General features: G+C 37.1%; 2 protein-coding genes across 2 annotated transcripts in view; both read left to right on the top strand.

Moving 5' to 3' along the window:
* Nucleotides 1–1,942, top strand: part of HPSE (heparanase) — a 33,425-nt gene extending 31,483 nt beyond the window's left edge. The window contains exon 12 of the mRNA XM_039845617.1: nt 445–1,942. Within this exon, the coding sequence (XP_039701551.1) occupies nt 445–604 (160 nt within the window). The 3' untranslated portion in view covers nt 605–1,942. The remainder of the gene's footprint in view (nt 1–444) is intronic.
* A 6,029-nt stretch (nt 1,943–7,971) lies between these two features.
* Nucleotides 7,972–26,741, top strand: COQ2 (coenzyme Q2, polyprenyltransferase). Its single transcript, XM_039845616.1, has 7 exons — nt 7,972–8,262; nt 11,720–11,886; nt 15,849–15,970; nt 17,184–17,269; nt 19,164–19,297; nt 21,264–21,452; nt 23,278–26,741. The coding sequence occupies exons 1-7, from the start codon at nt 8,010–8,012 to the stop codon at nt 23,440–23,442; spliced, it is 1,116 nt and encodes a 371-aa protein (XP_039701550.1). The 5' UTR covers nt 7,972–8,009; the 3' UTR covers nt 23,443–26,741.
* The last annotated feature ends 1,175 nt before the right edge of the window (nt 26,742–27,916 follow it).

Genomic DNA, 27,916 nt, shown 5'->3' with positions numbered 1-27,916 from the left:
AAGTAGGAAATTTCATTGACTGTCATTTTTTAAGTTTGTAAAATTTACATTTTATTCTATATATTTGCTTTATATAAAAATGTTTTCAACTATTTGCTATCAAATAAAATTGCCACAAATCCAGAAGTTATGTCATATTTATCCTTTTTATTCTTCCATTCTATTGCCTAGTATAGATTACATGTATTCCCTTTTCTGTAAAGGGCCAGATAGTAAATATTTCAGGCTTTGCAGGCCATATGGTCCCTGTCAAAACTATTCGACTCTACCAAAGTAGTTTAAAGATCATCTAAGTCAAATGCCTAACTGATATAGTGTTGAATATAGTTATGTAATATTAGCTGCTACAAAACATTTTTTTGGTCTTAAAAAGATCTTGCAACTTTTATAGAGAAGGTAGAGCATGCAAAACTTCACTAACTTGGACATCTTTCCATTTTGCAGATCGGTCCAACTCAATGGTCAAACTCTGAAGATGGTGGATGATCAAACCTTGCCAGCTATGACAGAAAAACCTCTTCGCCCAGGAAGTTCACTGGGCTTGCCAGCTTTCTCTTATGGATTTTTTGTTATTAGAAATGCCAAAGTTGCCGTGTGCACTTGAAAATGAAAGGCATATGCTAGCCCTGAGATTGAATTTTCAAGTGTATTGATAAAAGGAAAGCAAAAATCAAGCTGCAGGAAAGCAAGCAGATACATTACAAATCACCTCGTGGGAACTTTGGAGGCACCGGGACACTCTCAGTGCTATATAGCACAGTGTATTGTTTTCTCTAAGTAGACCACTACAAATAATAATACCTTATGCCAAACACTATGCCTGTACTTTGCATGTACTATTTTTATTTAAGCTTATTTAAAATGTATATGAATGCTCCCAATACAGCCAGGATGCAAGTAAGTGAAGGATATATTATTAGTTTTAAGAAAGTGCTTAGTTGTTTTTATTTTAAAAAACAGTTACTAGAAGGCTGTCAGATTCTTTCCTCCACAACCTTCAAATTGTTTATAGAAGAAGACCATCTCTTTGCACCTTAACAGTGAGCTAGATTCAGCTGCTGCTTCTCTTCTCATATAACTGAAATTGATTTGCCAAGAGGAAAAATTTAATGCAGTATATTATTACCATCTGTTAATGTTTATTTTTGTTCTACCTTCAGTTCTTGTTTTTGTTGGGAAGCTTCTGGGTGCAAGTAACAGAAAACCCAGATTCATATGGCTTAAACAATAAGGACATTCATAATCACAAATAACAAGAAGTTCAAACGGGGTAGGCTCCACAGCTCATATGTCAGCAGGGAACCAGGTTCTTTCCATCTCTGCTCTGCTACCTTTAGTATTGGCTTCATTCTCAAGCTGGTAGCATGATAGGTGTAGCTATTCCATTCAGACTTGGAAGCATCTGGAGCAAATAGATGAGCAATTTTTCTGTGTCTCCTTCATAGACTTGAACCCTTTCACAGAGCCTCTCCAGCAAACCTTGCCTGGTATTTCCTTATGTCTTATTGGTTAGGAATGGGACACATGACCATTCTCCCAGTGACTGGCAACATCAATAAGATTCCTGTAATTATCTGCTAGTAATCTTTTGGAATGGAGAGAGTGTTAGGAAGTCTGTAGCACTGACCTCTACAGTTCTGTCCTTTTATCAGTGACAGAATGTATTATTTTCTCCTGTATCTTAATTTTTAGAAATATAATCCTCTCTATATTTATGCCTCTATGAATATTGTCTGAATTAAATTGGATTACGTTTATAAGGAGCTAAAGCTAGAACTTAAAGTTTGGATGTTTGAATACCCTTAAATTTTATATGTAAGTAGTTTTTACATTTTCACATTTGAAATAAAAGCAATTTTTATAACCTCAACATCACCTGATTATGCTTTTAATAAAGCTTAAGCCTATAGATCCTTACATTCGGAAGGCTTATTTTTCTTCATTGTGTTGTTTACACCTCCTATTTTTATTTGTCCTTTCAGTCTCCCTAACACCAAAAAAGTTGACCTTGAAGAAAAGAGATCATCAGGTACAAACACAATTTTTTCCCTCGGCATGTAGATTCAATCATGATCAAAGTCTTGTCCTGTCTGGTTTTTTTTTTTTCCTGTCTTCGCTGCCATTTAATAAATTCAAGGTATAATTTTCACTTGTATATTAATAATAATCATCATCCTCTCCTAATTATTCTGCCTGACTTTGCTTAAAAGTCTTAAATGGCTTCCCCTTTCTTATAGGCACACAGGTCCTCCATAACTTGGCACCTGCCTATTTCTTCCACCTCAGCTCTTGTCATTCTCTCCATAAATTCTGTTTTCCACCCATATAATGGTTGAGAAGTCTGAACATACAGCCTCTTTTACCTTTTGCTTCTGTACCTTTGGTGCTGCTCCTTCTGCTCTCTACTTGGCCTATTCTAACTCTCTTTTCTATACGGCAAACTTGCACATTTACTAAGACCCAGCTCAAACATCAGTTCCAATACCTCTCCTATCATTCAAGTAGCTCTAATTATATTTCTTTGCTCCTATAGCTGTTTAGACATTTACCATGACACTTACAATGCATCTTGCAATTATGTGTATAGATACACATAATTGTATCTATATATATCTTTCTAACTTCACTTTAAGCCGGTAAGAAAAAAGTACAATATCTTAATCATCTTTGTATTCCCTGTGCTTAGCATATTTTCTGGCCCACAGTAGCCACTCAGTTGTTTCCTTAATGACAGAAAAAGAACATTCAAGTTTGAAACTAGCTTAGGTATTTTGATTTTGTATATACAGAAAAATTTAATGATGTTTTAAACCTGCAAACGTATTGTCTGCTAACTTTAAAAAGTCTTTTAAAAATTATCTCTAGTGAGCCCTTACTGATGGTGAATGGTTATATGAAGACTGGGGGCATGGTTATGTGAAGAAAGGAACGTTCTCAGTTATATTTTCGTGAATATTAAATGCATTATTATTAAGGTTTCCTTAAACTTCCTTAAAGGAAGCTCTCACCTGTAGCGTCGTCATTGAGACTTTTTGAGTCCACACGTTTCTATTGGTATTTAAACAATCAAATATATTTACTATCTGCAACTTATTATTTTAATTTTGTCTTAGTTTCACCCTTGTGGTTCACTTCATCTCCATGAGAATGGGAATTTCCAAGTTCTGTTGTAAAAATTATGTGTTCAGGGCTTGTCAGTTCTGTAGTGTGCCCATTTTCTTTTTCTTTCTTTTTAAAAAATTCCAATGTGTTGAATCAACCTGTTGAATCACCTCATGGATGATTAGTCTCTTCTAACCAGAATTATCCTTCTAACCAGAATTTTGACTGCCAACAAAACTAACATAAGCACCCATCTGTTTATCAGACAATACAAAATGAAAGGCGGAATGTTTAAAACTAAATTTAAATAGCAGTGGAATGAATAATTAGTTTCTTTGGGAGCCGAAGGGTAGGGTGGAAGGGGGCTTGAACAACACAAATTTATTATTCTGTAGTTGTATAGATTAGAAGTCCAACACAGGTCTCACTGAGCTAAAATCAAGGTGGCAGGCTCTTCTTTTCTTGAAGCTTTAGATGAGAATCTATTTCCTTGCCTTTTTAAGCTTCTAGAGACCACCCACATTCCTTAGTTCAAGGCCTCTTTCCATCTTCAAAGCTAGCAGTGACAGGTCAAGTCCTCACAATGCATCGCTCTGACCTTCCATAGTCACATCTCTTTGTGACTCTCTTCTGCCTCCCTCTTCCACTTGTAAGAATCCTGGTAATTACATTGTGTAATCCAGGATGAATAACTAGTTTCAACTATACATATCCTTGGTGACCTTATAGAAAATGTTACTGATGACTGGTTCATGTATTATATGCCTTAGAAAAACATAACGTGCAAATTCCCATTCTCACTCCACCCCTAGGTCAGATATTTGGGTTTGTTTCCAAGACTCCTCTCTTGTTCTTTTTTAATTTTATACCATTCTCAATTTTAAAAACTTACGGGTTGGAAAGCCCTAGAGCAATTTAGGTACTTAAATATTTAATCTTCCCTTTTATTACTATTAAATGCTATAGGTTTTATGACAAGTTAATTTAAGTTGAATTTGTTCTTTCCTTATTTTCACATATTTGATCATAGTCCATTAGTTTCTGAATTGTTTTTTTTTAGGTTATTTTATTACATGCAACTTATGTATTTATTTAGATACCCATAGACTTTTCAAAGGACAATAACAAATCTAGCTTATCTGATTCTGCAGCACTCCAAACTTAATAAGGAAAAACTGCATGTTTAACAGATTCTTCCTAAACACATTTCATTAAAAAACCTCTTATACATCTAATAAGTCACAAACAAATTTAGTATATCAAGTTCTCTAAGCATTTAAACATCTTTAAAAAAAAAAAAAAACAAGTTATAGTAAAAACTATATAACTTGCATAAAAGTATTATTTCTTCATCCCAAAGTTATGAATTTACTCCCTTAGCCAGAGTTAACGATTACCGATTCAGGCCCGCTTCACCAAGTAAGGTAACAATCAGGTTTTTGATTAGAGAGTCTAGAAACAGGATATAGAATGACCAATGTGTTCGTTAAGTTCAACTCCTTCTTATGTTTAGGTGGCAGAGGTGGGGTCATCCAAAGTAAAGCCTAAGACAAGGACTTGTGGTCAGGTATTTTACTTGGGAGGTGATCTCAGTAAGCAAACATGAGCGATCAAGGAGAGTGAGACGGAGAAGGAAAAGCCAATGTTAAGATTTACTGTTTAGTTTGCTGAGACAGACAATGACAATGCAGTTCTACCAGCACTGCAGGGAAGCTCATGGGATGCCTCTCTTATTATTCTCATATTTCTTGGCAGCTTTCATTTTATAGTCACTTTACTGTCAATTACAATTTCTATAAAGAACAGCAGCTTCACATAAAATTGTTTTAAGGCCTGAAGCGATTATAGTAATTGATTGCACTATTTAAACTTGAAAGTCACTTTTACACCTTTAATAGCCCGTGTTGGGAAACAAACGATTTTTTTTAATCTAAAACATTTTCTCTCTGACCCACCCCAAAATCAGATGAAACAAAGTAAATAAGTAAAAATCGTTCCAAAGATCAAATATTATAATGAATTTAGAAGTGTTCAGAAATGTAGATCTATAAAAATTAAGTATATATATATAGAATGTATTGATTGATTTATCATTAAACAAATATTTGTGGAATGAATGAATTTATTCACCATCTACTAGGTAATATTACCTGTATTAAGCAGTTTTCCAGAGAAACAAAACCAATAGTGTGTGTGTGTATATATCGATATAGATAACATTTCTAAAAGATCACTAAAGAAAAGAAGTTAAAACTTGTTATTCATTCCACTACCATTTATTTTTAGTTTTAAATACTCCTCTTTCATTTCATATTGTATTGTGAGATAAACATATATATGTGTGTGTGTATATATATATGTGTGTGTGTATATATATGTATATATTCCAATAACGTGTATGTATATACATGTGTGTGTGTATAGCTTACTTTAAGGAATTGACTCATGCGATTATGGAAGCTGGCAAGTCCAAAATATGCAGGGTAGGCCAGCAGGCTAGAGACTCGGAAAACAGCTGATGCTGCAGTTCAAGTTTGAAGGTCATTTGCTGCTTTAATTCTTTCTTGCTTGGAGGAATTCAGTCTTTTGTTTTATTCAGGCCTTCAACTGATAGAACGTGGCCCACCCACATTATTGCAGGCAATTCGATTTATTCAAAGTACATGTTAAAATCATCCATAATATCCTCACAGAAACATCCAGGTCAATATTTGACCAAATATCTGGGCACCATAACACAGCCAAGTGGGCACATAAAATTAACCATCCCATTTCTTATGGATAATAACTTTTAAAAAAGCAAACAGAGTCCCTTCCCCTAGGGACTCATGATCCAGGGTGAGAAATGAGAGTCTTGTAGGTTCTTTTAGAGATAACCCAGTCTCTGCTTTTTCTAAAGAGTTTATAGCAGTTGAGTGCCTTCCCCAAGAGCATACATACAGTGCCTTGGCAACAGTGTCTGAAAATTATTTAAGTCTAACCGTTGTAAGTCAGGGACTTCTGTAGTCTTTGTGTTCTCTAAGAATAGGATTTTTTCTCCTTGATGTGCCCTGTGATAAGCATAGTGCTTTCATGATGCAAGAATTCAATAAATATTTTGTTAAATTATTTAGTCTCTTTGAGTTTACAATCAAAATGAGCAAAACATTCAAATTAGTGTAATACAAAGAGAAATTATTTAAATTCCGTAAAAGAGATAAAACAGTTCTATTAATGTTTCAGAAGAGGAAAATATCTTATATAGTTGTAAGATTATGTCTAAAATTCTAAGTGCCATGGCAGTGCTAAAGAGAAGATGCTGCTCTCTTGTGTAAGTTTCAGTGGAAGACAGTGTGGACAAACAATAACAAACTCAGAAACTCAGTTTTCACCTTCATCCTGGCCCCAAAATTCAGCTCTAAGGTTCTTTCTCCTACTAAACACACAAACACACACTCACTCACTCTGATGGCAAGTCTAACGATTCCTCTCAAGTAATGAGCCCACCAAGGAAGCTAGAAGAAAACTTGCTCCAAATAAGGGCACTCCCACTGATGGTGAGAATTGCAGGATCAGGTCTGGGACTAGCACCTATGCATCGAGTTGCAGAGGAAGATCTGGACACTATGAAGTTCCAGTTTTCTCTGTATCTCCCATGAATTCTTTTCATCAGAGACCAGACAATATACAGCATTCTTCCAAATTTAAATTTCCTAAAAATGATGAAAAGGAAAGGAAAAGGCTGAATCTTTCTCTCAAAGGTGAATCTTTACCCCAAATCTTTTTGAGAGGCTTCCAAGAAGTATAACTAAGACTCACATCTCATAGATATTTTTCACTTTGGGGACAATCTAAGTACTTGATATGCCTACAGAAACCCATCTTTCCAAAGGCTAAGGCAATGTTTTGGTTGTGCTGGAGTTCGAGATGTCTTTGTTGAGCTTGAGAATCCAGATAAAAAGGGATGAACCCATTAAAAGATAAACTCAGGCATATTAAACATTTAAGAGTTTATCTAAGCACATAGCCATGGGGCAGTGCCAAACTGGAAGTGGTTAGGAGCAGTCTGCTGACCAGAACTAGGCGGGGCGGGAAGATATACAGAAAGTGCAGAAGCAAAGAAAAGAAATTATTTGATTGGCTATAGCTTAAAGCCTAGTTGACTGGCTGTCCTTAGCATTCTGATTTCATAACTTGGAGGCATTTACAGGTTGAGGTTTTTGCTTATGTAGACCATCGGGGCATTAGAGTCACCTCAGTCTAACTTGTTTAATTAATTTAAAAAACACACGGATGAGGACGGCTGCTGGATGGTCAGGAGGCCCCTCCATCAATGCTGGCTCTTGGCCTAAATATTTTACCTGCACCCCAACCACAGGAGACACACAATGAAGACCCAGATTCCCGAGTACCATTATCCCAGGACCAATGCAGCCTCAGAAACACTCCATTGTCTTCTAACAAAACAGGACTGCAGTAACTCCCGTCTCTCTGCAGTAGATCCAACCCAGCAAAATATTGTAACTTTTATAACTGAAGAAGGATAAGTAGAAAACGTCCATGCCAGATGGCTGAGTTGGCAAGGGCTGCCATTTTAGAACTCTCCTCATACCCAGAGGCAGGCTTGCAAATCACTAACTGAAATATTTCTGACATCAGTCTATTTATTTTGGCTGAAGACTGGCAGTCTCTGGGTTCAATAGGTTTTTTGCATGTTTGCTTTTTTTTTTTTTTCCTAGGACTCCCTACAGGGCAAAAACGACCATGCTACTCCCTATTTCAAGTTACTCTAAAAGCTCGGACCACAGCGCCGCCGGGACCGGACAGGTACGGACAGGCATCCCGCTGACGTCACTGCGCATGCCTAAACGTGACCAGGCGCCCTGGAACTAACGTCAGGCCCTGTGGGATCACGCCTTCCGAGCGCCATGCTGAGCTTGGGAGGCGCGGAGGTCGCGCGCGGCCTGCGGGCCGTGACGCAGGCGTGGCTGGCGGGCTCGCGCTGCCGCGCTCTGACCCTGGCGCGCGCGGCGGGCGCGTCCCGCGCTGGGGAGGGGCGGCCCTTGGTGAGTCCGGGGCCGCGCGGGCGTCTGCTCAGCCTGTCGGCCGCGGCGGTCGTGGACTCGGCGCCCCGCCCTCTGCAGCCCTACCTGCGGCTCATGCGGTTGGACAAGCCCATTGGTGAGTGTGGCGGACCGGCGCGCGGCGCGGGATGTCCAGGGGATGCGGCCTTAAAGGAAATAAAGCCTGAAAGGCGGAGCTTCGCCGCCAGGCGCAGGATAGTTTCGAGACACCTGCGAAGTGACCTGCCGGCCTTCACGCCCCTTCGAATCTTGAGCCGTGCAGTAAATTCTCTCGTTCCACAATCCTTGTTTAAGTAGTGAATCGAGCAGAAATGCCGTGCTCGTGTCCCTGCATTTGCACAGATTTACAGTATTGAAGCACTTATACTTTCATTACGTTTGATCTTTTCCATAATCCTGTAAGGCTGTCAAATCACATAAGATTGTAAAGACGCTGAGGAAACAAACTAAAGCTCTTCGGCAGAGCCAGACCTGATGAACCTAGTGTTTTGTTGCTGAATTCTAGCTCTTTGCCCTGCACCACTGGTACCACCGCAGCACGTACAGCACTTATGGACTGCCTTATCTGCTCACAGTCGCCTCCTGAGGATTTCCCCGACCTTCCTATTTAAAGTATCACCTACCACCTCACTCTCTATCCCTACACCCCTCGCCCCGCATTTTATTCATAGCACTCTCCACTAACTAACCTTATGCATTTATTGGTTAATTGACCTCTCTAATACAGTATAAGCTTCACATATATGACATATTTCTTTCTAGAGCCTAGAACAGAGCCTACCAGTAGTAATAGATGTGTTAATAAATTCCTACAACATCACGTGACTAGCCTTAGGGCTAGAGCTATGGAAACTCCCTGCTCTCAAAGAACTCCCAGTCTAGTTAAAAAGCTGATACAAGTGATCCAGATAGTATAGCGGGAAAGAGTAATTATTGTGGAACTTCATTGATGGAAAAAGTCAAGAAGAAAGTGTAACTCAAGGACAGGTAGATTTCGCAGAGGAGGGAAGAGATCTTGATTGGTGGAAATATTTTGGCAAAGATCCTAAGGTAAAGTGTTAGAACACTAAGAATATAAGCTGATCTGGAACCCCATGTGAGTGTAGAAGTAGTGGGCGTTCAGGCTCCTTGCAGGACACTGACCAGTGCCCGTCCTTGGCCTGGGGCTTAGGGACCCCTGACGATGACATTTGCCGTTGCAATGCATAGAAATGCAGTCACATGCATAAATTTTCTCCACCGTTTTCCAGCTAAAACCCCAAATTAGGCCTTGTTTTTGGCACTCTAGGTTTATGCACTACCTATTTGGGATCAGAGCACTAAGAGTTTATAACAATTAACAATTAAAGTATAAAAGCAAAATAAATAATAGGGACAGCCCTGCTATCATGACCCCTTACATGTTGGCGCCAGATACGAGTTGATAGGCATAAATTTCCAAGCCCAGTTCTAATCTGAAGCCTAACTATAATTATGTTCTTAGGGTCTGTGTCATGGAGCTGCAGTGCAGGCTTCCAGGCATCCAAGACAGATCAACAGCTGCTGTAATTCTCATTTCCATAAAACTCTGGCTTCTACTTCAGTGGTTAGACCACCCCACCACCTAATAAGAGGCTGTATAGGAGTTACACGTAAAGCTCTCAAGCCAAACCTTTTAGTTTGAATCTTCACTTTGCCCACTCGAGAGACCTCAATTAAGTTACTTTACCTCTCTGGGCCTTCATTTCTCATCTATGAAATGAAGATACTAATAATACTGACCTTTATAAAGTTGTCTTGAGAATTCATTAACATATATCAAGTCTTTAGAACAGTGCCTGACATAATAACTACTCAAGAAAGTTAGCCCTTATTCCTTGAGAAGTAGAAATTGGATAAGATTGGGTAATAGTTACTATGTATGTTAAGAAGATACCAGCCTGCTGTGCTTTGATTCTAAATCAGGTGATGATTACAGGATTTTTAAGACAACTTATTAATGTTCTGTGTTACAGATCATTTAACATTTTTTGAGCCCCTATGTATGCCAGGAACAATAAAATGACAGTAGCGTAATCCAAGTTTGATATTTCTTTATTTAAATTCTTTTGTGGGGTAATTTTATATTCATTGTTTTACTTTGTTGAAGTTTAATCTTACTATCTTCATAAACCAAAGTGTATTTCATTGTTTTTCAGAATGGATTACAATTTATTTCAAACGGGTAACAAACTGTTATTTCAGGAAGTTTCAGTAGGTGGCCCTCTTTCCACTAAATTGGTGGTATAATTTTTTGTTTTACTGCATTTATGGGTAAAATTTATGTTGTCTTAAAGATAGTGTGTAATTATTGAATGACTCTTAGACTCCATTTACTCAACCTCTTTGCTCTGCCATCACCTGTCCTAACTTGCTCATTTTCTTTAATCTCTCCCTCAGAATTTTTCTTTTTTCTACAATAAACATTTCTTTATAAAACCTATCTGTATCCTCCCCACTTCTGAAGACATAAAGAAACTGTCATAGGGAAGACAGAAAAAAATGTTGCTGAGAATCAGGAAGGAAAAGAACAATAAGAATTTAAGGATATGTAGAGATTTGGGTATAGAGAGTGATAGCATTGGCCTTAGGACATAGATTGGAGCCAGACTACCTGGATTTGAATTCCAGCTATGCCACATTTTACCTGTATGACCTTGGGCAGATTACTTTCTCTATGCTTCAGTTTCTGTATTTGTTAAATGGTTATAATAAAAATAATGCCTATGTCATAAATGTGTTGTGAGAGTCAAAAGTGTTATATGACAACACCTGGCATATGGTGCTATATATTTGTTGTTATTGTTTTCGTTTTCATCATCACCAGTATCATCTTTTCATAACAACTCTGAAAATTAGATATTCTTTTCTCTCATTTATAAATGAGGAAGGATGAGCCTTAAATTTAATATTCTTTAGTGTCTGGTGTTACTCCACTTACTAGTGGCCGACATCAAACCAGACATCTAACTTTCCCCTTCATTAGAGGAGCCCTTCTCTTCTGTAGGGTCACCCTACATATTCCTTTTAGTAAGTGAATACACCACCTGTAATTCAGACTTAAGGCCAAGAAAATTTTGTTCCTGACATAAAATGCTATAGGTGCTTACACATCTTTTTTCTAGAATTTTTTTTTTAAATGGAACCTTCTGTTATGACCACACCAGGAAAATAATGCCTGTGAAGCCATGGTCTTTCTTTTCTATTGGGGCAGGATCAAGCTACTCCTCTGTCCCTCTGAGTTATAAGGAAGTAGTTAAATCCATGGTTTTACTTAATCTCTGTATATCTGTTGCCTCAATTGTAAAATAGGAATAATAATAGTGCCTACTTTATGAGGATGTTTTTAGGATTAAATTACATATAAGTTATTTACAGCACTTGACATTTCACAATCATTCAGTAAATGTTAGTCTCAGTTTTGTCATGTGTTTCTGACTGTGTTTTTTTACTTCTTTGGGATGTGGTGTTTAAACAAATGAAAACAATTAATTAACTTGAATTTGTACCTTTTTTGTCTTTTTACTTTTCCTTAGGAACCTGGCTGCTGTATCTGCCATGTACCTGGAGCATTGCTTTGGCAGCTGAACCAGGTTGTTTTCCAGATTGGTACCTGTTATCCCTGTTTGGCACTGGAGCTGTTCTTATGCGTGGAGCAGGCTGTACTATTAATGATATGTGGGACCAGAACTATGATAAAAAGGTGATTTTGTCTTGGAAAGGAGCAGAGAGGTTCCTTTCAATCCTGCAGAGTAACATGGTGACATTACTTTTGATTGCCACATAAAGCAATAGGATCGTTTAGTATCCTCACTGAAATCCAGCATAAGAATTGCTGATACCAGCTGAATAGCATGTGTTACAAAGTACACTGTACTTTCTTTCTCAACACAAGAGCAGCGATGGAGGCAAGGCGTGTACTTCATTTTTACAAAATGAAGTAGGATTTAGAATGCTGGGGTAAGGATGTTAGGAGTGAAGTTAAAAATTTCATCTGAACCTTTGGATGTCTGAAAGAACTGCCACCCCTTCCTTTCAGATATATATATTGGAGCTGTACTATTCATATTTAAATCAAATCTTAATGTAAATGAACCAAGGCACTTCTATTATCATTTGCTATAATTATTTCTTTTTTAAAAAACTTACACTTCTCCTTGGAAAAATAATACATTTTTATTCTGAAAACTTCATACAGTACAGAAATAGAAAGGATAGGAAGTACAAGTACTCCTTATCACTCCAGTCCCCCAGAGAAAACTTCAATTAAAGTTTGATGCATTATGTTCCTCTGGATTACTTCCTATGCATATTCTAACATATGTGTATAATTAATTCTTTGTTCCTCAATAGACTTGTCATTTTCTCAAGGGAGAGGTCCATCTCATTTGCCTTTTATCCTAGCAGCCACGCTATAACAAGTACAAGATCATTAAGATCATTAAATGCTTGAGTAAATAATCAAGTAAACTTTCAATTTAACAGAAAGCCGTGGGGAACTATATAAAGTAAATAATCATATATATACTATATAAAGTGGATAATCATCTCTAGTTTGCCTTTCACATGTGTGAATTTCCCTTAAAGAAGGCACACCTATAATCATTTTTAGTTTATAGAACAGTATCATATTAATATATTTTTTAAATTCATAAAAACATTTGTTGACTACTCGCTGTGTGTGAGACACAGTGACAGGTTCTAGGAATGCAAAGGTGAAAGACACCATCTCTGACCTCATGCTTTCGTAGTTGTGATACAAGCAGCACTGTCATGAGAATGGTGTTCACAAAGAGGACTTAACAAAGAGCACCTACCTGAGCCTATGGGAGAAGGTCAGAACTTTGAACTGTGGCAGAATAAGGTGGCAAGAAAAGGGTGGGCTGGAGGATGAAGGTCTGTTTGGGCAGAGTGAATAGCAGATACAGAAGCATGGCTGTGAGATAAAGTATATTATGCTTGACGACTGCAACCATGGGGTTTACTTGCGTCTGGAGAATAGGTTAGTGGCAAGGTGGCAGGAACTGATAAAGGCCTCTCTATGCCCCACTGAAACAGGTGGGATGCCTTGATCCATGCCAGAAGATGCATACTTTTTTGATTTTGGGGTTCACACATCCTGGTAAGTTTTTCATTCTGCATTACTGTGTGAATGAGGCTTCTGGCATATTTCATTTCAAAATAATGCTTGAACATGTTTAGAGCAACTAATGCCTACATCCCGGTTGTCATATTTTACTATAAAGTTTTGCAAGATGTTGCCCTTAGGGGAACTTGGTATAGGGTACGTGGGATCTCTGTATTTTCTAAAATACAGAGATTAAAAAACAACCGCGTGCAAATCTACAGTTGCCTCAAAAGAAAAAGTTTATCTAAAAAAATAACATTCAAACCAACCAACTTTTTCTAATTTTTTAATTAACAAAATATGACCATTTTAGTTCCCCCCTAAGTGATTTTTTTCTCCCTAGATCAAAGGGAACTGATTATATATATACCTTACATCTCTCCCAGGATATTTTTCTCTGATTAGAAGAATCTAGATTCTATATTGCCATGCAACAGAGTACTTAAACGATTGTTTTAGAGTTATTGAGGTGGTTTTGCTAACACAAATTTTAAAGGATTATGTACATCTCTTTTAAAGGATAAGTTAAAAAGCTTGGCCAAATTGTAATGCTTACCTCACAGTTTCTTAAAGGTTGTATTTCATTAAGGACATGTTTATGGCTCAGGGTTTTAAGTGAATTGCTATTAGGGTATCTAGGTTAGGTGTGTTTTGTTGGCATCTATAATCTACTAGCCATCTGGTAAACATTAGGTTCATAAATATTGAAATAATCTCACGTAGGTTATATGTGAGATTGGTTTTGTAAGCTGTGAGCACTTTAATTTCATAAAAACTACAAGGATATGTACTGAAAGGTCGGTGTAGTCTTGTAGTTAGTAGTGTCGTCAGTGGGACTAGACTGACTTGCTACTGTGCTGTCTGTGACTTTGGAAAGTTACTGAACAAATATATATTATTTGTTCACATAAGTTTTCTAAAACTTAGAAATAGCAAGACCTTATGAGTGGTTAAAAGACAGGGTTGTTATGAGTATTCAAAAATGTGATGCATACGTATAGCTCGTAGAATAGTGGCACCTTAAACACTCAGATATTCGCTGGAATAATAATATCCTAAAACACATAGGAGAACATAAATATTATTTCCAATTAAAATTATAGGGACCAAATAAAAGGTAGACGATCCAGTTCTAGCAGTTAAACCAAAATAAGTCGTTATAGTTTGACAAACTGTTTTATTACAGAGTTAAGCATACTAAAAATTGGGTCAGCAGTTTTTTTCGTAGAGTTGGGTAATAAATATTTTAGGCTTTGTGGGCCAGAACGTCTTTGCTGCAACTACTTGACTCTGTTGGAGTAGGAAAGCAGCCATACACAGTATATAAACAAATGGTGTGTCTCTTTTTTTAATAAATCTTTATTTTTGGACACTAAAATGTGAATTTCATATTTTCACGTGTCACAATACATTAATCTTTTTTAAAATCAATATTCAACCATCTAAAAAAGTAGAAACCAACTTAGCTTATGGGCTGTATAAAAACAGGCAGTAGGCTAGATTTGGCTCACAAGGCGTAGTTTGCTGACCCTTGATACAAATTATACAAAAATATATTACTAATAGTTAACATTTATTGCATGCTTATATGCTTCAGATACTGCATTTACTCTGAGGTAGGTGATATTATCACCCCTCTTAGTTCTTCTCCTTCTCTGTTTTACCTTTCACAGGTAAGAAATAACCTAAGCCCAAGAGAAGTTAAGTAATTTGCCAAAATTCACACAGTGATGGAATTGGATTCAAATGCTGGACTCTCTGATCCCAGATCCTGAGTTCTTAACTTTTAGCAATATTGAAAATTTTGGTTATGTTCTTTATTTGTGGTTGAGTGTAGAGTAATCACATTTTGTGATCTCTTGAAAGGAAAAGAACAAATTAAGATGTTATTTGTTCAAACACTTACTCTGTTCATGTCCTTATAGTGGGTTTGCCCTTTATATTTGAGTGCAGCTAATATATGATAGCAGACCCATTCCTAAACAACCTGCCAAAAGCACTCCCACTTTCAAACCTAGATAATCTGTCTTCTTTCTATTTTCACATCTGATTTCTGATTGCAGCACTTCCCATACTCAAAGCAGTCACATGATATCAGCCTTATCTGACATGCACTGAAATTTTTTCTTTCCTGAGAATTCTCATTATTATTGTTCCTCTTTTCTCTCTGGAAATTCAGTATACTTGCTGAGTAGCTAAATAGCTAAGTAAAGAGTTGCTTTGTTTTGTGTGTTTGGAGATGGGAATGGGAAATGGAAAGAAAAGGGAATGAGTAGTAGGACTTTTTAGTTCTTTTCAAAGCTATTTTAATACCAATTTTTGATTCTTGGCAATACTTCCACTATTGATTTCACCTTTTATTCATATTTCTGCCTTAGTACTTATGATGGCCCAGTCTCTTGATGAAATGTTTAAGTAAATGATTGATGTCTTATAAACTATATAAATGTCTAACCAGTGTACTGTATACTTGAAACTAATAAAAAAAAAAAATGAGCCATTACATGAGGCTAACGTATCTGTTTTTATGTGTTAAGGTTGCAAGAACAGCAAATCGCCCAATAGCTGCTGGAAACATTTCAACTTTTCAGTCCTTTGTTTTTCTTGGAGGACAGCTGACCTTGGCACTAGGTGTTCTTCTGTGTCTGAATTACTACAGGTATATTAAATGTGTTCTTCATAATTATGTATAAAATCTCTCCTTTGAAATGGAAGAAGTAGGAATAAAATAAAATTGAAATATCTTTATCATGAAGTTGTTTATTGGCTGCCTATCGAGCATCTGTAAACTAGCAAGTATAAATCACCATACATTGTAAAATCAAGAATGCTTTCAACCAAAAGAATGAACAAATCAGCATGTAATTTATTCTGAACCACCATCAGTACTCATACTACATGTTCCTAAGGGACGCAAGGCACTTCATAGGTTTTTTAGGTGCATGCATGGATGTGTTTGTTTATATACTCGTATATGTAATTTTATTTATCCTGATAGAATCTCTGAAGTAGATAGAAGCAAAAGTGATTATACTCATTTTGCAAAAAAGAGAAACTGGGTCTTTCCCAGAGTCATGTTTCTAGTCATGACAGAAGAAAAAATAAAAGGACTCATTCCTATATTTCTTAAACAGAGACAGAATTAAACTTCTGTGCATCAGATGGCTGTTTACAGAGTGCTTCAATAAGGCAAAAAAGAGGAGGTCAGCAAATAAGCATTACTTTATAGAGACTAGTCTTAAATATATACCTTGCCCTGCTATCATCAGTCACATAAAAACCAGAAGGTTATTCCTGGAGGGATGGTGATAGGTGAGCTTTGATGAATATCTTATGTTATCATTTCTTTCATAAGGGTTTTGTGACCTTATCCTCTTCTAGAGAAATAACACCCCATTGTACGTCTAAGAAGGGATCTCTTGACTCTAATGATCTGTTCTGATATCTCAGTTTACTAGCAGTAGCATATGGTGGGTAAGCACAAGTTGGACTCTGGAGCCAGTTTGCCTTAGGTTTGAATCCTGGCCCTACTACAGACTAACTGTATTATGACAAGTTAATCTCTTTGTGCTTTAGTTTTCTCATATGCAAAAAACAAGTAGAATAAAACTATCTGCCTCTTAAGGTTGTGGTGATGATCATAATGAGTTAACATATATAAAATAGTTAGAACAGTGCCTAATACATAAAAACACTATATGTGTTAGCTGTTATTATCCATCCTTTATCCTAAACAAAGTCAAGATAATTTTACATAACAAAAAATAGAATTTTTAAGATAAATTATTTTCTCAAGTAGTGTTACTATTGCTGTTTTAGTGATTTTTAATAGGTGATATATTAATCTTTTTAATGGTTTTTCTTGATTTCAGTATAGCTCTAGGAGCAGCATCCCTACTTCTTGTCATCACCTACCCACTAATGAAAAGAATTACATACTGGCCTCAGTTAGTTTTGGGTAAGCTTGAAATAACTTTAAGTACTTCCTTTGATACCCTCAAACTATACTTTTAGACATAATATCATACATATATATTTAATGTGGCAGAAATACAATGTCAAATTAATCATGAAATTTTCCACACCAAGAACAGATTTTCATATTTTAAAGGACAATTAACTATTTCTGTTGCCTAAAAAGTCTTGCTTATTTATTAAGATTGTCATTATTTTCTGAAATGTTCTTTTAAAAATCTAGGTATGTTATGAAGAAAAAAATTAGCTGCCTCGACTCTACCCCTCTCATTAGGTAGTTGATCTAGACACTCTGAAGACTTTGGGGATTGGAGTAGAAAGCACTCTGAGCTGGAGAACGAGAGTTAGTGTGTATGATGGCTTAGCCGGCTTCGCAGGACTCCCCTCTTGTAAAACTTTCTTTCGACCTCCCAGGAAAAAGTTATAGCAAATGGGCCCGCACAGCACTCTGATGTGGCACTTACTCATTTCAACAGCATTAATTCAACATGAAGATATTGAGAGCCACCTCTGTCTCCCCATTAATAAATTGTAAATTCCTAAAAGATAAAGCATTCTTTACATATGGATGGCTCAGCATCTAACAGCACTTGATAAATCACAGGAATTCAATAAAAGTTCATTAGTAGAAAGAGAGGAAGATTAGTAGGTAGGTAAGTCAAAATCAATTGGAAAAATACCTACTAGTCTTTTCTGTTCTATTCCTTGAATAATCTAGAGTGTTCTTAAAACTATTCTAGTTCTTTGAACTTTTTTTTTTCCCCACCCCAGTAAATAAAAGAACCAAAAGACACTCCAAGAAATTGATGTGAGCCTGATGTGGAAAGTTGTTGTGGAATATTTATCTTTTTGTAGGATCTTCTCATTCAATGTTGTGTTTCTTTTTATTATTTAAAAAAATAGGACATTATAGTCTCAACTGACCTGGGACTCTTTTGATAAAAGGATAAGCATTTCCTATTTATAAGATAATATTAAGAAAGCTGATATATTTACTTCAAATATTTACTGAACCCCTGACTTTTACTTTGTGCCAGGAATCACATCATGTGCTAAGAAAATTAAATTGACTAAAACACATTCACTCTCTTGAAGGAGCTAGAGAAGACAACAGATAAACAGGCCATTACAGTACATTATACTGGCATGCATGAGTGCTGTGGGAACACAAAAGGGAGGCCCATCATCAACTGAGGAGGGATTCTGAATGGAAATAGGTAACAGAGGTGGAGAGAAGACATTTGGGAACCATTGAGTGGAAATAGGTAACAAAGGTGGAGAGAGGACGTTTGGAACCCATTGTGTTTGAGGTACCTGAGGGACTTGCAGGTAGAGGTGCCCAGCAGACAGTTCAGTATCGAGTCTGAAGCTCAGGGAAGTGATCCAGCTTGTATGGAGAGGCTTAGGAGTTGTCAGCATGTAGATGTTTACAGTCCTCAGGGAGGTTGGGATTGTGGAATAAATAAGGATTCCTGCCTATACTCTTGTTTCTGTAGTTTATAGGGAAAGTAAAATGCTAATGGAAAGACCACATGACTTTTGACTTCAGGTCTCAATTTAGACCCCAGCATCTACTATTCATTGGCTATGCCAGGCATCGTACTAGGTAGGATAAATGTTCTCATAAAATCTACTTATCAAGGGACTATCATCCTTTCTATTAGCTCTGTTATTTTAATTGTTAACCTCTCTGAATCTGTTTTCTTTTTTTAAAATGTAGCTAATAACTATCACAGAGAGCTGAGAGAATTTAAAGAAGAAACGTATTAGAAAATAACATACATAGAAGCACTTACTACATGCTAATGCCCCTTTCTTTCCCTTTGGAATTCTCAAGTACATTTAGACATTTCCTCTATCTGTTTCACTCATTGTAGGGTTGACTTTTAACTGGGGAGCATTACTTGGATGGTCTGCTGTCAAGGGCTCCTGTGACCCATCTGTTTGCCTGCCTCTTTATTTTTCTGGAATTATGTGGACTCTCATATATGATACTATCTATGCCCATCAGGTAAAGAAATATTTTTTTTTCTTAACTTTGGTGTAGTTGTTTTTTAAAAAACTTTAAGAACCTAATTAAAGGGAAAGTATTTTTTTTCTAAAAAGTAAATTATTTACACTTACATGACATCAACAAAGTATTTCTGTTTTTACCAAAAAGATCACCTCATTTATTTTATTTGTAATAATTTAAATAGTATTTACTATGTGCTAGGCACTGTATTAAATACCTTCCAAATACCAGTTTAATCCTCATAACAACCTGCGAGGAAAGTACTTTTATTATCCTCATTTTAACAGATGAGGAAAACAGGCATAGAAAAGTAATTTATCCGTGTCACACAGTTAATGTGTGGCAGAACTGAATTTGAACCCATACAGTCTCCAGAGTCAGTGCTTTTAATTGCTGCCCTCCCTTGCCCTCTCCTGCCCTTCTGTTGATGCCTCTAATCATTGTACCAGCCAACTTTTTTTTTTTTTTTAGGTAGTATAAGTAATAAATGTTTTCCCATATTTTTATCTATTTTTTTTTGTCATTATCAGTTTAAGACTGCATAATAATCCATTGATTTAATATGCCATAATTTTTAAAAAATTAACAATTTGTCTGTTTTGGCCATTTAAGTTGTTTCTGAGTTTCTGCAATTATAAATGACATTGTTCTAATTACTAATGTCTTTATGACTGTGAGCTTTTTGGGTAAATTTTTAGGAGTGGTGTTACTTATTTAAAGGATATAAACATGTTTATAGCTTTCAATATTGCCTTTTTCATAAGTTTAATAAAAACTTTTTACTTTTCTTGATTTATGTTCTTAATTTTCTTTTATGTATATGAACTTTGAAAAAAAGGATTTTTTCTCAGTATTTTTCTGAAATATGATTGACTTCTCAATCATTTACTTAAAGAATATGTCATGATTTAATGAAATTTTTTTCTAATACTTCAGTCTGGATTTCATCTTGTTTTCTTTCTATTAACCTCTCTCCTCCACTACATTTATGTTATCATGAAAAAGTTTGTGAGTTCTATAATCAACCTGATTTCCTTAAATGAAACTTAACTAACAGTTTAGAAGAGATCCCTGTATTTTTTGCAGTCAGCTTTGGAACCAGTGGTCTAGATAACTGTACTCCAATTAGATTAACTTCTTCAGTAAAACACACATACTCTTTGACACTTTTGTGATCCACATAATTAAAAACACAGTTTGCACCCTTAAGGTGCTTGCAGTGTGAAAGGAAAAACATACACAAACCTCACACTCATTATAACTTGGATTTGGGACTTCAAACAATAGCTGTCTACCAGCAACTGGTTGCACAGTTCAGCACGCAGCCTCTGATATCACAGGACCATAATTACAACTAAAGCTGCTAGAGACCAGTCAGCTAGATGTGAGTGTATCAAAACCTAGCTCTACTTAAGCAGAAAGGATTCCATGGGAGAAGCAAGGAATAAATTGAGCTAGAAGTAAAATGTGAATGGATGTTGTTAGGTGATAAGTGAGCATTTTTCTACATCTGTGATTTTATTTTAGCAAGATTGAAACTAAAGTGTACAGGAAATTACTGAGATTTGAGAACTCTGTGGTAAGGAAGTGCTATGAAGAATTTGAGTTGTTTTACTTCTAATGTAGTAAAAGTATAGTTAACAGTTATTATAGGATTATAAGAAATACAGTGACATGTAGAAATAGAGCTGGAAGATAATTTTAGCAGTAACATTTAACTTTGATTTGGCCTGCACATCCATTACTGATCAACCTATGTTTCTGAGTTCACTGTCATCTTTAACAATTCATGGTCTATCTTTACGTTTACATATCAATGTTCTTTAAGAGACAGTTTCCTCTGGAATTAGATAATGGTGATGATTGCACAACTGTGTGAATATACTAAAACTATGAATTGTATACTTCAAAATGGTGAATTCTGTGGTTTTAATAAAAAACAATTTCTTATTTCCAACGTTAGGACAAGAAAGATGACACTCTGATTGGTGTTAAGTCCACGGCACTACGGTTTGGTGAAAACACCAAGCCATGGCTCAGTGGCTTTGGTGTGGCCATGCTGGGGGCGCTGAGCCTGGTGGGAGTGAACAGTGGTCAAACCATGCCCTACTACACTGCTCTGACTGCTGTCGGAGCCCATCTGGCTCACCAGGTTTGACCGCCTTATTTTTTCCCTCATTCTTCCTTGATATAAATTATATTATTTAAACAAAATGACCTCTATATTTACCAGCCAAGGTACTTCTCAAAACAAACACTTGCCTTGAACTGTCTTACACTACCCCCTCCCCTGCCCCAACTTATCATATGAAAGAGCTAGCTATATTACTTTAGAGAAGTAACCTAAAACTAAACATATTTTTTTCTTCTGATTTTTTTGGAATTACTTCTGACTTATGTCTGGAAAAATTTCAGTAATGTCTGAAGGTTGTCGGTTGAGCTGAATTACTCTGAAAGCAACTGATAAACACAACTATATTTTTTAAATGCGGGTTTCTAGTAATGATTGGCAAAGTAACTATTCATAGTTTTGTGTCCCACTGGCATAGAGACCAAGACTAGATAAGTCATGAAATGCTGCCATGTCAGAGTTCTGCCTAGGAAACTCATTTCAGGATATGCCCCCTGCACCCTAGCACCTGCAAGCTTATATCATGAATCTACATTATTAACTTTTGTAAAATGAATGGACAAAATCTAATTTTAATTAAGTAGATTGCTAGTAAATAGACTTTTTGCATCAATGTTACCATTATTTTCTTTGAACACAATCCAATAGATGTTAGTGAACTTTTATTTAGATGACCTATTTGATACAGATTATTACAAGTTATCAGTGTAAACAAGACTTGCATAACATGGTGTGAAGAAACCAAAATCCGATGTCCATAAAGTAAACCCCATGCTCTGTCACCGTCATTGTTTAGCAAAGCTAAAAGGATTCTCCAGATTTCATCATTCTCCTCCTCAGAATTTCTCAGCATCCCCTTTTGGTCATAACTCAGCTCAGTGGGGTTGTTGTCATCAGTTGATTGTCTGGTCAGGATAATGGTGGTTTAGCAATATTTAAGCACCTGGATATTAGTGGACAAAGGCAGAAGTTTTGAGGACAATCACAAATATTATAAAAAATGTTTAGAACCCACTTTATATTCTCAGTTGGATTTGTGGTCCTCTCTCCAGTCTTTGACACAGTATTTTAAGATGGACATAGCCTTCCAGTGTTTGAAAAGACAGGAAATCATGATGATTTTAAGTCTGCAGGCCATGTAATAAAGAATAGTTGGAAAAATGCAGGATGCTGATGCTTAAGCCTAGAGAAGAGTAAGACGGGACATGAGACTTTCCTGATATATTTGCAGGACTACTATGGAGGAAAAGGAGTATATTTGTCCTAGATTGCCAGCTGCAAATCTGGGTCGCTAGATTCCCTCCTCTATGTGGGGATAGGAAGGGGATTTACACATGTATGACAGTATTTTTGATTATCATAAGTGAACTAAAGGTCTTATTACAGGCATTTAGTGGGTGAGGGCCAGGTATATTAAATATCTTTCAACACGCCAGGCAAGCCTGTACAATAGAGTTGTCCTGCCTAAACGAGACTTGTTCTCCTGTTGAGAAACATTGCTCCAAAAAATAAAGCCAGAGCTGGAGGGTAGGAGTTGTAGAAAGTAGATTTTAGATCAGTCAGTGGAAGGAAGAGCTTCCTAAATAGAACTAAAAATTTCATGGGTTGCCTCTTAAAGTATTCATGCACCTTTCATGGGGAAATTTTTAGGACACAGCATAGATGATACCCAGTGAAAGAGAGATGGTAGATTTTTCTACATTGTGAAACTGTTTGGGGAACATAAAGGGCTTCCCATTGCTTAAAATTCTATAACAGGGTGTTATTCTTTGTGTCGATGTGTTTATTTGTAAAGCTAAAAAAAGAGCGGGTACTCTACTCATGCAGCATTGTGTTTTTTTTACAGATTTACACTATAGACATCCACAGACCTGACGATTGTTGGAATAAATTTGCCTCCAACCGAACAGTAGGACTAATAGTTTTTTTAGGGATTGTCCTCGGAAACTTGTGGAAAGAAAAGAAGACAGATGAAACAAAGAAAAATATAGATAGTAGAATAGAAGATTAGCAAATGAAGTTTATCTAGGAATTTTTAAAACAAACTTTTACAAAACACTCTCAGGTTATGTTACTACATAATTAAATTTAAATAAGCAGTCTTACAATATGTTAAAGAATTAAGAACCAGAAGATGAAGACTTGCATATTTTGCCTGGATTTTAGTTCAAGTATTTACTAGCAAAATTCTTACCATGTCACAGAAACCAGAGGGACTCCCCGATATGAGATGACCTTGAGTATTTAAGTTGATGCATTCTTTTGTTCATTATAATTGTCATCTTTAGTTTTGGGAACTGTATGTATTTTGGCACTTTAGAAGAAACCAGACATGTATCTCATCTAAATAAATATAGGAAAACACTCTTTTTAGGGAAAAAAAAAAAGCTGCTGCAAAAAGTTGAGGTTTATTCTTTATTGTGACCTTTATTCACTGCCAAAATCTATAATTCAGAAAATCATTGGTTTTCATTTTTTAGGAGAATTTGAGTAAAAAAATTATACATACTATATCCATACAGACTAGTGTTGTTACCAACCCTGACATTTATTTGGGAACTCCAGTCTGTGTGTAGCCACAGTGACCAGAATGGGTAGGCAGGCCATCACCAGGGATCTTTTTTTTTAATCTCGTCTGATTGTAATTCATAAGATAGTGGCATATTAGTTAAGTGTACTGTTTCTTCTCTTGCCCCCTTCAGAATGTTCTCAACACAGCAGCCAGAGTGATTTTCTTAGAATCTATGTGAGGTCATGTCATTCCTCTGCTCATAACCCTCCCCAATCTTCCCAGGACCCAGTACAAAGTAAAAGTCTTACCACCTACTAGGCTCTCCACGATCTGGCCTTATCTGTGACTACTCTTAACAACCTTCTCCAGCCCCACTTACCTCCTCACTGCCCCTCAACAGTCTTGGCAGATTCCTACCCCCAGGCCTTTGCATTTCCGGTCTGCTTTGCCTGGAATGCTCTCCTTGAATGATGTCTTAGTACTTTGCCACAGATTTTTTTTCCTAAATGTTACCTTCTCAAAGAGGCTTTTCTTAGCCACTGTTTCTAAAATTTGATATACAAATTCTACCTACACTTCATATTCTCTTGTTCTTGTTTTTTTTTTCTTCAGAACTTAACCTAAAATATATTTTACTTGATTTAAGTGGCTCTTAGGGAGAGTGGAGTATAAGGGAGGCAGACAATTGTGTATGTGGGTTGTGGGCAACACTACACACTAAATCCCATCATAATGATGATAATGATGGTGATTATGATGATGCAACTAATGGAGCACGTATATATGCCATGCACTGATAAATAGGCAGAGGAAAATGTACTTAACTGTTTGTTTATTCAGTAAATACTGACCCACTGAACATGAGTGTTTAGACTTAAGACAGGAGAAGCAGCAATGAGTTGAAGACAAGAAATAGAAACATATCCCACTTTTAGGTATGTTTTATCTATCCTGATACAGTATCAGAATTATTTTATCAGGATAGATAATATTTTTATGTTGATTTCTGTTTTCTTACAAATATCCTATATATTTTTTCCTTTCGAAAAGATTTAGCAAAATCTATACCATTTTTCTAGAAAATACAGTAATAATAAAATATAGAGTTTAAACAGGTAGAAGAGTATCTTCAGTAACGAAGTGACAGGGAAAAAATCGAGCTTAGAAAAAGGTTATGCCCCTTTAAGGTATGCCATTTCTCATAAGAAAATGTTGATCTCTAAATGTCTTGGCATGGACTTTGGAAAACAATGCTGAACCTGATAACTGGAGCAGGAGCAGGGCCAAAGCGGGCACAGAGGCCTGGTGTTGGCACCCTCTACATTGTACTCTGGAGGAAGCATTAAGGCAGAATTCCTTTCCTACTCAGAAAAGAGCTCCAGTGTCTAAAAGGGCAATGATTCTGTTGAGGAATGGCTAGAATTTGCCAAAATCTGCATAATCTGTTCACGATAGCTACATAATTTTCAGATCACCCTATATTTTAGAATGCTTAAGATCTAAACCCATTAGCACTGATTCCACTTACAGGAGAGTAAGTGCAATGTGTTTCAATTTTATTTCATTTTCTTAAGTTAGTTGATGAAAAGTTAATATGGAACAAATCTTAGAATTGGTAAAACTGCAGCCATTTGTGATAAATGGGGACAGGAGAATATAGTTAAAAATTTATACATTATCTTGCTCTCAAAAAGCTGCTAAAACTGAGATGAGTTAGTTCTCTTATTTTTCCTTCCTTCTCCCAGGTAGAAAGGCTGGAAAAGTGATATAAATGGGTATGGGGCAGATGGGGAAGAAAAGATGAAGTAGATTATTAGCCCCTAAAATCATGGACATAAAATAATTCAGGATTGCAAAGAAGTGCAGTCATCTATCGGATATCAGGGTTATCTATCTATGCATAACCATGAGGGGCACTGTAACAAAATGGGTGAAATCACTAGTTTCCTCTTGGGAAATTCGTTCAATGTAAAAGGCCCTTGCCCTATCTGCTTCAGTTACCCTGAAGTGGTAAAGAATTTTGTAAACAGTTATCTTGTAAAAATTTATGGTAGGGGTGGAGTTAGGGTGGGAGCTACGGGAAACCTGGCTACGGAACCTGAAAGTTACAACACAAGTGCTGCCTCTCCCTCTTCCTGGACTACTTTGCTAAATTGCTCCATCCTTCTTCCATATTGTAAAAGACTCTAGTCAGGCCACACACTACTATTTACCCCAAATCGACATATCCTCTTGCCCTTGGGCTGGTCCTTTTACTGTCCTAGGCCACACTCATACACCCCCGTCTTCCATCACAACTGTTAGGAGGGTGAGGGCCTGCCCTTTAGAACAGACAGGATTTCGTGTGAATCCTCCCTCAAACACCTGCCAACTGGGAGACAGGAAAGTGACAAACCGCTCTCAGCCACCGTACTTTTATGTGCTAGATCTGAGCTATGCGAGCATTAAACAGTTGACATATGTTAAAGCGTATTATGGGCTGAATCGTATTGCCCCAAGATTCAGATATTGAAGTCCTAACCCCCAGTAGTAAATGTATTTGGCGATAAGGTCTTTTAGAGAGATTATTAAATTAAAATGAGGTCATTAGGGTGAGCCCTAATCCACCTCCTTACAAGAGGAAATCTGGACACACAAAGAGACACTAGATGCTTGTGCATGTGAGAGATGACTGCATGAAGGCATGGGAGAGGGCGGCCATCTGCAAGCCCAAGTGAGGGGCCTCAGAAAACCAAGCCTGCTGACGCCTCAGACTTCTGGCCTCCAGAACTGTGAGAAAATAAACGTTTTTCAAGCTACCCAGTCTGTGGTATTTTGTTGTGGCTGCCATAGCAAACGTAATGCAAACCCTGCTACTGAACCTGGCACAGAAAAGTCACTCTACAAATAGGTTCACTTGAAAGCTCTTACTTTTCCACACCAATTCTACCTTTTTGTCCTAAAGCATAAATTTTAGCCCTTACAGTGTCTACAGCAGTGGTCAGCTAAATGAAACCCTCCAAAGATGTCCCTATCCTAATCCCCAGAACCAGTACATATGTTACCTTATATGGTAAAGGGGCTTTGCGGATGTGATCAAGAAAGGTCTTGAGATAGGGAGGTTAGCCTGATTTATCTAGATGGCTCAGTCTAATCACAAGAGTTTATAAGAGGAGGCAAGAACATGGAAGCAAGAGGTTATTGTAGGAAGTGACACCCGACAGAGGAATTCAGATGCTCAGACAACTTTGTCAGAGGAAAGAGAATTTATTAGGCCAGCGGAGCACATGGGGTTAACAACTCCATGCACGAGCTCGCTCTAGTTAGATTTATTTCCGTTTATATACTTCTACAGTGTCCATGCAGGGGTACGTGATTCACATGTGCCTCCTTACTCAAGATGGGGAGGAGGAGCTTCGGGTGGGGGGCTGCAAGGGAGGAAGAATTTCCTGACCATTGGTCTTACAGGTCGTTTGTTTTGTGGAACCCATGACCTTGGCGTGATCAGCACCATTATAAGATTCTTGAACAGAGTCGGGATTCCTAGGCTATAAGCAGGGAGCAGCACTTGATGCCAGCACCTGCTCAGCAGATTCCTTTCCAAAGGCTGAGCTCTAATTGTAACATAACAAGCAGTTTTACATAGTTTTGTTATTCCTACACAACTACAGAGATAAGGAAAAACATTAGGTGGTTGGCAAGCCATGAATCAACAGATGTGAGGTGGAGAGTCCTTGAGGTGGGGGAGGTAGCTATGGGAAAACATGTTAGCTGGAGAGTCCTGGAAGGGAGAGAGGGCAGTCAGGAATGGACTTTAACCGGCTGAGTCGGTCATTTCTTGCAAGCCCTTTCCTTTGCATTTTTTTTCAGATGCCTCCTCTCCTCTCATTATAGTGATGCAAGGAAGGGGTCACAAGCCAAGTAATGCAGGTGGCCTTTAGAACCTGAAAAAGACAAAGACACAGATTCTCCCCTTAGAGCCTCTAGAGAGAGA

Source organism: Pteropus medius, unplaced genomic scaffold (genome assembly GCF_902729225.1).
Source record: "Pteropus medius unplaced genomic scaffold, Ma_sr-lr_union100, whole genome shotgun sequence".
Taxonomy (NCBI): Eukaryota; Metazoa; Chordata; class Mammalia; order Chiroptera; family Pteropodidae; genus Pteropus; species Pteropus medius.
Note: the sequence above shows the minus strand (reverse complement) of the source record. Positions and strands in the feature narration are given on the sequence as shown.

Bases quoted from the DNA above. Each gene is read 5' to 3' on its own strand.
- COQ2 (XM_039845616.1), top strand. From the start codon at position 8,010: ATGCTGAGCTTGGGAGGCGCGGAGGTCGCGCGCGGCCTGCGGGCCGTG. The intron at 8,263-11,719 runs GTGAGTGTGGCG...ACTTTTCCTTAG, and splicing joins GCGGTTGGACAAGCCCATTG to GAACCTGGCTGCTGTATCTG. The intron at 21,453-23,277 runs GTTTGACCGCCT...TTTTTTTTACAG, and splicing joins GAGCCCATCTGGCTCACCAG to ATTTACACTATAGACATCCA.